At 35.9% G+C, this 13672-nt stretch overlaps 1 protein-coding gene across 6 annotated transcripts in view; it reads right to left on the bottom strand.

Annotated features, from left to right (window-relative positions):
- Positions 1 to 3219: 3219 nt before the first annotated feature.
- Positions 3220 to 13672, bottom strand: part of TLK2 (tousled like kinase 2) — a 63767-nt gene continuing 53314 nt past the window's right edge. For 4 of the 6 annotated variants that reach the window (XM_026718301.2, XM_026718303.2, XM_026718302.2 and 1 more), the window contains exons 21-22: positions 13312 to 13419; positions 9797 to 12785 (exon numbers count right to left, since the gene is read on the bottom strand). In XM_026718301.2, coding sequence (XP_026574086.1) covers positions 12612 to 12785; positions 13312 to 13419 — 282 coding nt within the window. In that variant the 3' untranslated portion in view covers positions 9797 to 12611. Of the gene's footprint in view, positions 4328 to 6053; positions 6240 to 9796; positions 12786 to 13311; positions 13420 to 13672 lie in introns of those variants that run through there. The other 2 variants (XR_015740064.1, XR_015740063.1) reach the window with 2 other exon arrangements.

Here is a 13672-nt window from a genome sequence, read left to right as displayed (position 1 = left end):
ATGTTCCTGGGGAGGGGGAACTTCCTCGCTGATGCTCTCTCCCACCTCCCAATACAAAAGCAGCACGGAGGACATGGTACATGCCATCATTCCCCCCTCCCCCTGAACTGGCCCAGGCACTCATGAGACAACAAGCTAAACCAACAGACTGACTCACAATGAGCTAATCTAGTAGCTGAAGAGTGAATTGCTGATGGACCCCTGGTTTAGGGGCCACAACAGCTCCTAACAGGATGAAATAGTAGCATGTGGTTATTTCAAACTGTCTTCATGAACTTTCTGATCATACCTGGAAAAAGGCCACTGCAGGTAGTCCTCAAGTAACAAGCACAAGTAGGACTGGGACATACATTGCTAAGCAAAGTAATTGTTAAATGAATTATCAGGTGACTACACCTTACTTTACAACCTTCTTCCCACTCTTTAGTGAATCCTGTGGCTATTAAATGAATCTGACCTTTCTCATGACTTTGCTTGTCAAAAGCCCCCTTGAAAGATTGTAAATGGCAATCATTTAGTCCTTGGGACACTGCAACTATTATAAATACATGCCAGCTGCTAATCCAGAATCATGATCATGTGGCATTGGGGCACTATGACAGTAAGTTGTAATGACTGGTCAGGTTGCTTTTTTCAGTCCTGCCGTAATTTCAAATGGATGCTAAATGAATGATCATAAGTTGAAGACCTTTCATATGCTACTGCAGATACAGAGAAATGTTTAAAGTCCTGGAGTTCCAAGATATGATGACCTTGCTTACAGTATATTCACTGCTTTGACAAGCACAGTTCTCACAGCTGTTATATTACTGAATTTCCAAAATAAAGTCATGTCCTACTTCCCATGCTCTTTGCTGGGCTTCTTTCTTCCTAAATTGTCCCCCTCCCCTCCTCTTTTTAACCATTGTCTGTCCACTGCAGGATGAAGATCTCTTCCACATGTTCCCCAACCAATAGGGTCCTTTCTTTTACCAATTGGGCCAGAAATATTTGCTGATGTCATTGATCCATCTTGTTTTAGGTCTCTTTCGTGGGTGCTTTTTATCAAATGGGATCCATTCTATAACTGCCTTGGTCCACCTGCCACCTGTTCTTCTTGCTATATGAGCAGCCCATTTCCATTTCAATATGGCAATCTAAGCTTAATTTTCAAGAACAACCTCTCCTTATGTCTGAAAAGAAAATTTTTTGATTGCTTTATGCTACCTGCTTTAACATATACTGGTGAAACATGGGCACTAACCTCACAATGAATACAAAAGCTGCGATTGGCATAAAAAGCCATGGAAAGATACATGCTCAGCATTACAAGACAAGGTAGGAAGAGCTGCACATGGATTAGAGAATAAAAGAAAGCATATCATCAAGAGAGAAAAATAATTGAAACATTCCACATTATTTCTATGAATTCGAGCAACTCCCACTTTATCAAAGTATACATTAAAAAGATATAAAAAGGTACATTAAGCAGAGAGAGACTGTCTCCAAATCACTGAGTAAACTTAATAATAAAGGGAGAAAATGAATTAGGCTTCCCAGCTCCAGTTTAAAACTTTGAGGAAAAAGCGAAGTATTCCATTACAGAATGAGGTATAAATACTATCACTTTAAATTTGTAATCTTAACTAAGAAGTTATAGTCATCCTGCTCCTTCATTTATCACATTAAAAGTTGAAGGTCTCACATACAAACTATACATACAGTATATATTATATTATTATAGTTTTATATTTGGAATAGGAATATGGTAGGAATGTTATGCAGTCCATGGAAAAAGTAAAAAAAAAACCAGTAAGGCAAAGGCAGGAGAAAAAGAAAACAACTAAAACTAGTTTACCCCAATTCTATACCTGTCCATATTTTTCTATGCTTAGAAATCATCCTTCCTTCCAGCATATCCATAAGCTGCTTCACACATTGCCTCCATATCTTTCTTTTTTACATGTCATCAGTTGACTTAATTGCAACTTTCTTGGTATTCCTGTTTCCTTCAATCCATTCACTCTTCTTTCATATATATGTATTCTGATTCACCCTCATTCAGACTTGCTATAAGACTAAATCATTCTGATATATTTCTTGGTGCTTATTCACATTTATATTCAGTCTGCATTCTTCCTTGATACTGCCCCTTCTTGTTTTAATGTATAACATCTAAGTGCAATATTCCATTCCTACTGCTTTCAGCTTCTTTTATGTACATGCTCAACTCTCATATAATGAAGTGCACAGAAGTCTGTGCAACATTTCTTTTGACATACTGGGATAGATTCAGTCCTTACTGTTTTTTAAAACATTGACACATCTTAATAATTTCTCAATTAAGTTTCCCCAATTTCATTCAGATTATATCCTTCCACTTTCTTATTTTCAAAGGCACATAATGTATGTAGTTTATGTCTTTACTTTCATTAGTTAATTCATATTTTTTATTATTTACATTTCAAGTCAAACTCTTCCTTGTACCATGAAAGAAAGAAAGGTTCATAGTTGTTTACCTCTCATGTCCATCATTGTTTTTGGTCACATGAGGCTTTCACATTATGCTTATTAGTAAATTGCAAAAGATGTAGACCACACTACCAGCCTTAGTTATAGCTGGGCCACATGCAATCCCATGTACTAATCACCAGTCAGTTTTGGCGTATTTTGGTCAGTATAAGTACAGACTAAGTCTCATTTTATTCCAAGTGTGCTCGTATTATTCTATGCCAACTAGAATTGCTAGTCTAAAGGCTACACATCAATGCCTGCATTCAATCAACAATTAGAATCACATTTACATTACTTCCATATTTTCCCTGATATATTTCACTCAATTCTTTGAAGCAAAATAAAGGCATGTTCAGATGCATAGACATGTTTTTTTTTTCTTTCAACATTCATTCCTCATTTAAAATCACATACTAGTCATCATTTGTCTTAAAATTTCCATATCTATTTTTCTATCTTTAAATGGCTTAGTTTTCAGGACACTCTTTTCACAGAGAAAAACAAACTGAAAGATCTTCCTAAATTGTATTTTATACTATAGAGTGGAGCAGCAAGTTGAATGCTTCTTCACAAAACAAATTTTAAACCCCCTTTTTTTTCTTCATAAGAAAAATAGCCTATCAATTAATTTTATTCCCAATCAACTGGTATAGAAATTAAACTGAAGTTCAAAAATATCAGAGAAACAGTGAATGAGCTCACCTATGAAAAAGATACAACACAAACTTTATCAGCACAATTTAGTGATTTTATTTTTGAGATTTTTTAAAAAATCACATCTTTATTATTTGTATAACTAACTCAAGGCAACAAATATATCCAAAACTTCTTCCTCTTTCAATATTCCCAACAATAACAATTTTAAGAGGCGGGTTGGACTGAGAAAGTGTGATGGGCTCAAAGTTATCCAACCAGCTTTCGTGTCTAAGACAGGAGTAGGACTTATAGTCTCTTGGTTTCTAATCTGGTGCTTTAACAATTAGACTGTGTCTATTTCAATCACATGGATATTTCTTTGTCTTCTGCTTTGTTATTTTGGCATAAATGTTCAGGACTGAATTCTGTACAGTAGTCAGACTCCAAATTTTCTTCCTCTTAGATAGCTTCCAAGATCTTTAGTGAGCAAAACATCAAGAAGTAAACCTAGAAAGCAGGTTTATCAGATCTGGACTGCAAAAACCCAGATGACCATTAGATGGCAGCCAAAAGATTTGGGAAGCACTTATTTTCAATTTTTGCAATTTGGGTACAATAGATATAAAAAATAAGAGAATAATATGTAGGGGAAGCACATTTCCATTCATGCAGTTCATTGAATAACAAATAATTTTCCCTTTCATTTGCTTTCATTCTCCATGCAGCTCAAATATGCAAGACAGCTGAAGTCCATATTACATCTTGCTGGATATAAACAGGGTTGGGTCAAAAGCAACAACAACTGGCAATCCACAAGGAGTCCCCTGAGTAATTTGTTCACTCTATGACACCATAGTTACATGGCCAGTATGCATTTTAGAAATAGGTGCGGTTTTATTAACCATTTTAATTATTTACGTTAATTTTTTGTTTTTTAATCTCGTTTGCCAATTGACCACGTGGGTCAATTATTGTATTTGTATTGAGGGGAGGTTACAAAAATAGCATTATTGTTGTTATTGCTAGTTTCCAAAAGTCACTTGTTTGAGATAGGCAGCCATAAACATTGAAAAAAGTTCAATCAATCCATAGTATAAAGAAATATTGTTTGAGCTTCCAAGGTTTCCTTTTCCTTGTCCTTGAATTAATATCCTATGCTGACTTGGAATATATTCAAGCTTCTGAACTGTGATTCCTGCTGGAGAAAAATACATTTAATAACTTGCCACAAACTCAGACAAGAGGTAGGATACAACTGTATCATGAGCATTCATAGTTTGGAAGAATATTGGCTGGAATTAAATTTGTGTTAAAAGATTATATTTGATCCTAATTTTGTGTTGGCTCCTGACTTGATGGCTTTACTGACGGATTTTTACAACTGTGCTAAAGAATATTGCTTTAGTTTCATAGATGTTTATGGAGTAAGCTAGTAATGACTAATCTAAGACCTATTCATTTCTGAAGACTAAAGTATGACTTAATTTGGATGTAATCCAATATGCACACCAGAGCTATCAAGAGATCCAGTAACATTTAGTTGATCACCTGCATTATGATATGTCACTATATGGAATGCAAGTGGAACTTAGAAAAAGCACTACAACACTGAGTTGGAGTATTATTTCAATGATCATTTTTATTCTTAATTAATATCACATCTAATTTAGCTTTTAAGAGTTATAAATTTAGTTTTTACTGCCTCTTCAAAGGAAAATTGCATCAACTGAAGAAAACTGATTCCGATTAAAGTTTAAGTTGATTTAAGGTAAATATGAGGCAGGCAGACTTTGGGACATTTTGTCCCCCGCTTCTAAACTGCATGCTAAAATTTAATGGCAAAACTTCATATTGAGCAGGACAATTTCTGGCAAAAAAATTCCTGATTTTTATGTAGGTAGTCCTCAACTTACAGCAGTTTGTTTATTGTAACTCAAGGTTACCATAGCACTGAAAAAAGTTGAGTTACAACTGTTTTTCACACTTACGACCGTTGTAGCATCCTCATGATGACTTTATCAAAATTCGGATGCTTAGCAACTTGTTCATATTTATGATGGAGTCATGTGATAAATGTTTGTGACCTGACAAACAAAGTCAATGGGGAAGCCAGATTCACTTAACATTCGGGCTATTAACTTAGCAGTTGCAATGATTCACTTAGTAACTGTGGCAAGAAAAGTCATAAAATGGGGCAAAACTAACTTAACAAAGGTCTCACTTAGTAACATACATTTTGGGCTCAGTTGTTCGTAAACTGTGGACTACCTGTATGCTTCCTGCATCTCATGAATAATTAACTTTCTTTAAAAATCAAAGTATAACTTCTAATCAGAAAAAGAACCTTAGCTGAGCTTAATTAAATAAAAATTCCATTTAACAAATTTAAACTTAGTTTCTATTTTAGTTTAAAATTCAACACTATTGATCATCCGTATGTTTTAAAGGTTGAATTATAAGCTTTTCAGATTCTAACACCTCAGAATTAGCTTGTCTTTAGATCAGTGCTTATGGATTTGGAATATTTCTCTTCAGAGATACAACCTTGAAAGTCCTTCCAAAAGCAGTACTTGTGTTAGTCTAGAATCCTTGTTCTTGATTTAACTGGAAAAAGAGATACTGGAATTTTTCTTTATTCTTAACATGATTCAGAGGAAACATGAGTAACCTGGATAACATGGTATGAGCTCTCTCTGACAGTTGACAGACTTATCTGCCTAAACCTTTATTAGAAAGAAGGGATTTAATTTAGAAGATGAGTTAGTAGATGGCTATATTTGAATACAAGGACGGAGGGCAATACTCAAGTACCTCTATTTATGACTACCGACAACTGTCTTTAAGAAGACTTTCAATATGAAAAGTGAAGTGGAAACTTCTAGTTCCAGTCAGGTGAAGAAAACTAAGTATCAAGATTTATATACCTAAGCTCTTAGTCTTCTCATCACTCACATATGAGATCCAACAATTCTGAGGTGTTATAGATTTGTAGAGTATGATGATGAGATACAGCTTGATCTTTCTTTTTCAGTGAGATGATGGTTTGAAGAATTAGCAATACATTCGCCTCATGCAATTGTTGTTATTCCTGTTTTAGCCCTTGAAGGTGGCTAAATGAAGAGCACAGTAAAAGATTAAAAACGTAAATGAATGTTAAAATCATGTATTAAACACCTGCAAGAGAATTAAATACTGAGAGAAGTCCAAATACAGCTAAGGAACTACCAGTACATTTTATTATTTTAGAGCAATGCAGAAAGTCCTCTCCACTAGAGCCTCTTATAGTGAGATGGGGAAGATTATCAAAAGGTATTCTCAGGGAGATCCTGACAGTTAGACAGAGGTACTTAACAAAAGAAATTATTCTTTAGTTAATAAGGTCCTAAATTAAATTATGCTCAGAAAACAACTGAGAACCAATGCGATCCAAGGCATAATGTGATCCCAGTTTCTACTGGTTATTAAGCTTACCTGCTGTACTTTGCGCCAATTGGAATTTTTGGGCACTTTTCAAGGATAGCCTTACATTCAACATGTTCCAATAGCCAAGATAGGATGGAACTAAGGTATGGACGACCTTCAGCAAATCTTCACTAGCTTTGAAAGTTTCATAGTTGGCATGCTAGGTTTAATCGTGTGAAAATATTCCTTGCTGCAGCTGTCATCTAAGAATTCAGTGACAGCTGAGGATTAAGGAGAGCTCCCGGACTGTGGACTTGCTCTTTCAGAAATACAATCTGGTCCAAATTTGACTAAACGTTAGACAATAATTGTAGTTTCCTACTTATTTGCACCTTTGTCTTCTCTCTCTTTTTACTTTCACTCAGACTATCATCATACTTAGCGAATTTGACAACAAGAAAAGAGGAAAAAGGAGGAATGGAACCAAGTATCATTAGTATAATGTTGTCATCCCATTCCAAAGCTCTGACATTTCCCCCAAACGTTTTCATATAGATCAGGAGTCCCCAACCCCAGGACCCCATTGAGAACTGGGCCACTGAAGTAGTGGGCGAGCTATAAAGCATATGCATGGCATTTACATTGCACATGCAAAACCATTCACACACCCCTACTCCCCACTGTTGAAAAGGTCCGTCTGTGGAACCAAAAAGATTGGGGAGCCCTGATGTAGATTCTGAATAAATGGGTCAGCTGGGTAAATACTGATCAATAATAACTGTCCTGCATCAGTTTTGGGTATGAAGGATTGGAACTATTGGGTAATGGTACCTCGTGACACCACTGTACAATATTGTATTATGTGATCCAGAAAGTACTGTAATTGACATATACTGAAAATGTACATGTCAATGTATATTTGCAAAAAGGTCCAGGATAATTAGTAGACTTATACTCTTGCATTTGTGTTACAGAGTTTTATTGTGCAGCACTGGGATATTTTAGACAGCACTTACAAGCAAGCATTGAACATACTGTGTGTTGATCAGGATGCCTGCCCTAAGTTCATATATTTCATGAAGTTTGTGAGGCAGCTGTAATATGACAGGCCTCCTCAGTAATAATTCCTAATGGACTCCCCCATCAATACTTGCAGTCCCCATCTTGCTACAATTCTGTAGCCAAAAGCCAGATTGAAATAGGTCCTATATACTTTATCGGGTATATTTGTTTGAAGCTGCAAGGCAATCTTATTTTTTTCTCCAGAAATAGATGAAATATAATTTTTCAACTCTCGTGGGCTAAGTGTGGGCAGTTTTAGTAGAGGGCTTATAATTGCAGTTTTCATGTGGAGAGTAAGGTGGCTGGGAAACTTTGCCCAACCATAAGTTTACATAGATTTACATGGGATACATGAAAAGGGATCTTTCTTGCATTTTGAAGCATTTTCTTGTATATATTTGCGTAATATAGTTGCAACTTGCAACCTTTCCGGCAAGTTTCCTAGGAAGTAAGTTGCAAATCCAAAGGCATTGATATGCTTCCACCATCAGCCGCTGTAACATGATCCCAACTGACTTTCTCCCTGCAAGTGTTCCAATTCACTTGTGGGAAGATGTCAAGCCAATCTCCTCTTGTTTGCAAATAAGGATCACATATTATTGTTTCAGATGTTTGCTTACTTAAACAGGATTATAAACAATCAGTAGACCTACTTCTGACTTCCTAAAAGGCTTCCCCACTGAATTCCCTTCTGGGAATCAGGCAGTGAACATTAGAAATCTTTCTTTCCTTTCTTCTATCCTTTTTTCCTTACTCCCTCCCTCCTTTTCCTTTCCTTTCCCTTCTCTCCCTTTCCAGCCAGACAGGTTATGGCTACTGGAGAATTAAGGGATTGCACAAGTGGCTGGGAAAATATCATGGAATTTTGTAAATGTGAATCACATGATTGCAGCAGCAGTTCTGCAGTTCTGACACAGCCACAACTTTCTCAAATTTCATTCCCTCAGGAGTAATGATTCCATCATTTTTTTAAGTTTCACTAGATTTTGCCCTATGATGCACCATTTCATCCAGTTGAAGGTTACAGATATGATAAATGTAATAATTTGAATATTGTTCCTGTTCATTATACTATGTTCCTATTTTTACCTTGTTGACAATTTAGCTTCCTTTTTCAAAGGAAAAGGAAAATAAAATATTTTAGGGGAAAAAAATTAAAACAATATGCTGCAAGAAGATACAATGAACTACATTCCAGTAGGATATATTTTTGGAAATGATAATGCCGTTAATTTATCACAGACGGGCATCTCACAAGTTAAAAAAATTATAAGGATTTTGTAAGTTTCAAAATGAGTTGAAATTATTTTAAATGTTACATGAGAACAACACTTCTCTGCCTGATTTTTTTTGGTTTCTGCATACACAAAGATGAAAATAAAAGTTCATCTTTAAAGCAAAATCAAAGGAATCATTTGCTACTGTTTTAAGGAACCATCTTCCTTAAAAGAGTGGCATCACTCTGATGCAAGTATGAAAAACAGAAGATATCTTTAATCAATAGAAATGAGGAGCTGTGTTTAAGTGAGGTCCAAAGCAGTTTCTCAATACAATAATTCTTGAAGTATGCACAGCTTTACGCAGTCATGCTTAGTCTGTTGTAGGGCTCTTATCACTATATTTCTGCACTAATGGATGGGGATTTTTTTCAAAGTAAAGAGCTCAATTCTGGGAACAATCTTACTATTATTGGGAAAAACTGTAAAATTAGTAAAAATGGTTATTAGCTCAGGAATTCAGTATGTTGCTGCTTTTAGGAATTGAGTGGCCTATATTATATTGGGGACAGAAGTCCTGTCCAAATATCTATCTGGAGAAAGTTCTAAAGTTTCATTAGGCACTTCTGATACAAGAACTTTTAAGGCAAACAATCATGGAGATTTTCTCAGCATCATGGACTTGGCTTCCAATTCAAAACTCTTGGTATTTGAGGAATCATTTACATGATTATTTATATTCAAGGGAAGATAGCACTTCATTTCTGTTCAAATTCATTTTTACAATTGACTTACAAATCTATCAGATCTTCCTATTCCTATTAGAGAAGGGAAACTACATCTTCTTAAAATTTTTGTGGACTGCAACAAACTATTTGCTTATATTGTTTCATCGGGACCAATGAGTGTCTTTTATACAGCTTGTGGTTTTCATGCCTCCCATAACAATAACACAGCTTAAATATAAAACCAGGCAAGTGAAGAGATTGCATTTTTGAAAACGTGTTTAATATCCATATTTTTGTCTGTAGGGCAAAGCCAAAACAGTCTGGCCTAGTTTCAAGTTACAAATCCATACACCTTTCTTTTTCCCTTTCAGTTAAATGAACAGTGTGGCAACAAAAAGGCTTGGATACCCAAAATAAAACAGTTCAGCAACCGCTTAAAGAAATGAAAAACTCACAGTCTGTATTTTTCTTCCAAACTGATTTAGCCTGGTTTAGTGATGAACTCCATGAAAACAGGAGATTTCTGCTCAGGTACAATGAATAAAGATCAATATATCAGACAGCTACTATTTAATGGGTGAGTGGAGGAGGGGGGGGGAGTCATATTGTGATTTTAAACATTATGATTGATTGAGATTTCTTTTAAAGTACTTTAAGTTTTATTTGGGATAGGATTTATGCTAATGATCAAGAATCAACTAAATGATAAACTATGAAATGCAGATTTCTATCTATCTTTCCAAGTAAGAAATCTGGAGAGCAAAAGACTACAGTGTTAGACCTGAGCACTGACATGGACAATCTTTTATATTTTGCATTCGGCTATGGAAAAATAAAGCAAACCCTATCCCAAAAGAGATGAGATAAAGGGGTCAACCATTACTGTCCAAACAAGCTGAAAGGAGTCCTATCTTGTTATGGCAGCAGTCATTTCTGCCTATGTATTTTGACAGTTAATATGAGCTGTATTTTGGTGAAAGAGCTACAAGTAACCACGGCACATGTGAACCCTGAAAAAAACAGACATGTGAGTTGGCTTCTTTTACGACAAGAAAGCAAATTGAAAGCTGGGACAAGGGAAAAACAAAACAAAAAAGACCTATTATTTTCACAGGCTTTCAGTGGTAATTAACAACTTTATTGGAAGAAATAGGTGCAATGGATGTGATTCACTAGATATCTAGATAAACCTGGAAACTGCTTACATTTTATCTCCAGTAAAAGATGCTTAAGTATCAGTTGTTTGTCTAGGAAAAGAAGCAAGAGTGAAAGAAAAAAGGAAGACACGGTCCTTCAAAGCTTTGACAACATATTATTTCATACTGATGACAAACTCCCATTCTAAAGGTAGTCATATAGCCTCTATTTGGGGAGATTATTTTAAAGATGACCATAAGAAAGATGAGCTTTCTTATGGTATCTTCAGTTGTGATAGTGACATGTTGTGTTTCCTTACTCTTCATACCGGCTTATTTAATTCCATTTAAGTATGAGGATCATCTTCTGACCGAATGGGTGCATGCACTGTGCTGCTTCAGAAGGAAGGGTGGGGACCCCAAATAGATTTAACAACCAGGTCTTAATCACCTGATCTACAAATGTAGCCAAAGGATATCCTCATAATAGTTTACATACAAAGCCCTTATGTCCATTTTGCTCTCTCCTCCTAATTCTCTTGACTTTCAAAATGTTTGGCCCCTGGCTGCTTCCGTTTGTACTAGTACCTATAAGAAGTTAAGGGAGGACTGAGAATCATCAGCTGTAAGTGAAGAACTGAGGTCTGTGCCAGGGTACTTGATCATACAGTACTGCTCAAATAATTTGCAGCAAACATCCTTTCAGCTATTTGCAGGAGTAACATTTTGCCACAAGTTTCAAGCAACTGGATTCTTCTTTGGTTTTTGAGGTTTTTTTTTAGACGATGAAAAAGTAAAGAAAATTTTTAAAAACCCACTTCTTAACTGAGAAGAAAATTAAACACAAGACAGAAGATTAGAAAAGTCTGCCTCTTCTACATACACTTCCTTCGAGATGTAAATGCAGCAAATGCATTCAAAACAATGCAAAAAGTAAATATGGAAAATTAGGAAGAGTAAGAACTTTGGCTAAAGAATTTGCTAGAGCCAGCATTTGTATGCATGTTAAAGAGAGCAGAATTTTCTAAAGTAAACACCAATGAATGGATTGAAGAACTAGGTGGAGAAAGAAAGAAAAAGGAGAAATTCTACATTTGTTCAAAAGGAAGAGCTGATAATTGTTAAATTCCTGACAAAATAGTAACTTTCTTAGGATGTTGAAACGGAAGAGAAATCTAAGCTCACAGTTGTTATGTAAATTCTGCATTGCATTCCTTTCTCATAGATTATGAAGTCACTCTAAGGAAAAATTCCTGCCACACTGACTTGCTATTTAATTCATCTTGTTTCCAAAAAACAAATTTGTTACTAAAGATGAAATTATTTGGGATAACATGCTAATTAATGCTGGTGCTATCAATAGGCAGGATACTGCACTCTTTTGTAGAGAGCACAAAAATCCTATGCCAACCTTCAGTGCAACCTCATACCATTGACCTATGTGGTTTCTTCCCCTTTCCTCCAATGAGATGTAGTCTTAACAAAAAGAAAAAAAATTAATATTGATGGTAGACTGTTTCCAGCCTCTTTACCCTGCCACCAAAACCACATTTCTTCACACTAAGTGTGTGCACCCTGCATCATGGAACCGCATTCTGGGTCCATAGTGTTTGGAAGTTCATGGAACATAGAACCATCTTTCTCCTTTCACTGCCCAGAGCAGATAGTGCCTTCGCAATTGCTTAGCACTAGACCAATCTTCTTTTCCTTGGCTACTTAGCTTAAGTTGCCATAATCCTTGCTGAGAATCAATGATGCCTTGCTCTACGGATGGGACAAGAATGCAAGAGAAAAACAAAGAACCTGATCCTGGTTTCTTGGAGCCATTTTGTGGACTTCTTGCCAATCCCAAGGCTGCATCTCAAAACATGTCTGACTCTCTCCATTTCCTTCTGCAGTTCCAGTTATATATATATATTTTGACCTATTGTTCCTGCTCAGTTTGATGAGCTGTTATTAGAAGATCCAGAAGTTGAGGCGACAGCAGCTCCAGCTGGGCTGCTTGTTGATACAGACTTGCGGATGTGTGGAAGCAAATAGGGGTCACATGCCAATTGTTGGACATCTATCCGATCTTCCTTCCTATATGCCAGGCAGCGCCTAATAAATGCCTAAAAAATAATAAAACACAAGGAGAAAATAGGCACCAGAAATAAAAATTGGTACTGTCCCCCTTTTATAAAGGGAAGAAGCTAGCAGCACTAGCAAAAAGAAATCAATTTTTTATGTTAATGAAGTGTTATAGCAAATTAAAGCTATAGAAAAATCTTCCCATGCTGTATGAAATTTTCCCCAGATAGATTTCTCCAGGTCAAGTTTCCATTTGGGCTACAAGCATTCCTCTTAAAAAATCTGTTTGAAAGGCAGCTATTCAACATTTATTTCAGCTTCCCTACATTTATTTCACTGGTCTTTTATCTGTTTTAAAGAACTTAGCTTCATGGAAGAAAGATAGGCAGATAACAGGTTTATGGAATGCAAAAACATTTTCCTTCTCTCAGTCAGAAGTAGATGATAAGCAATCCAAATGATCAATAGACTCAACAATTCAGTGCTTTTTCCTCCAATAGAAGAATTAAACAAACCCCTAAAAGCAGACTAATCCTATTTCCCTGTATCAAATATAACTCTTTTTACCTTTGCTTCTGGCGTTACCACTGGCTTAGGAGGAAATTGTACTTCCGTAGCTTTAAGGATTGTGTTTTCCTGCAGGATATCTTGCTGAGATTGGTTGTGACCAAAGGGCTGCAGAAGAAGAGAAAAAGTACAAGAAAGGGATACAAGGATGACTACAGAACTAAAAAATTATAGGAGAAGAAAATGAGAGAGCTGTGTATTTAGCTTTGAGAAAAGATGAACAAGAAGGGATATGAAAACATTCTGCTCTATTGAAAAAGACCATATAGAAGACTATTGTCCCAGGCATGGAATAATGTTCAAGTTGTTGTAAGAAAGCTGAATGGTAGGAACACCACCTAATAGTAAGAGCAGTTCAACA

This window comes from Pseudonaja textilis, chromosome Z (genome assembly GCF_049901715.1).
Source record: "Pseudonaja textilis isolate UNSWEBS1 chromosome Z, rPseTex1.2, whole genome shotgun sequence".
NCBI classification, from domain to species: Eukaryota; Metazoa; Chordata; class Lepidosauria; order Squamata; family Elapidae; genus Pseudonaja; species Pseudonaja textilis.
Note: the sequence above shows the minus strand (reverse complement) of the source record. Positions and strands in the feature narration are given on the sequence as shown.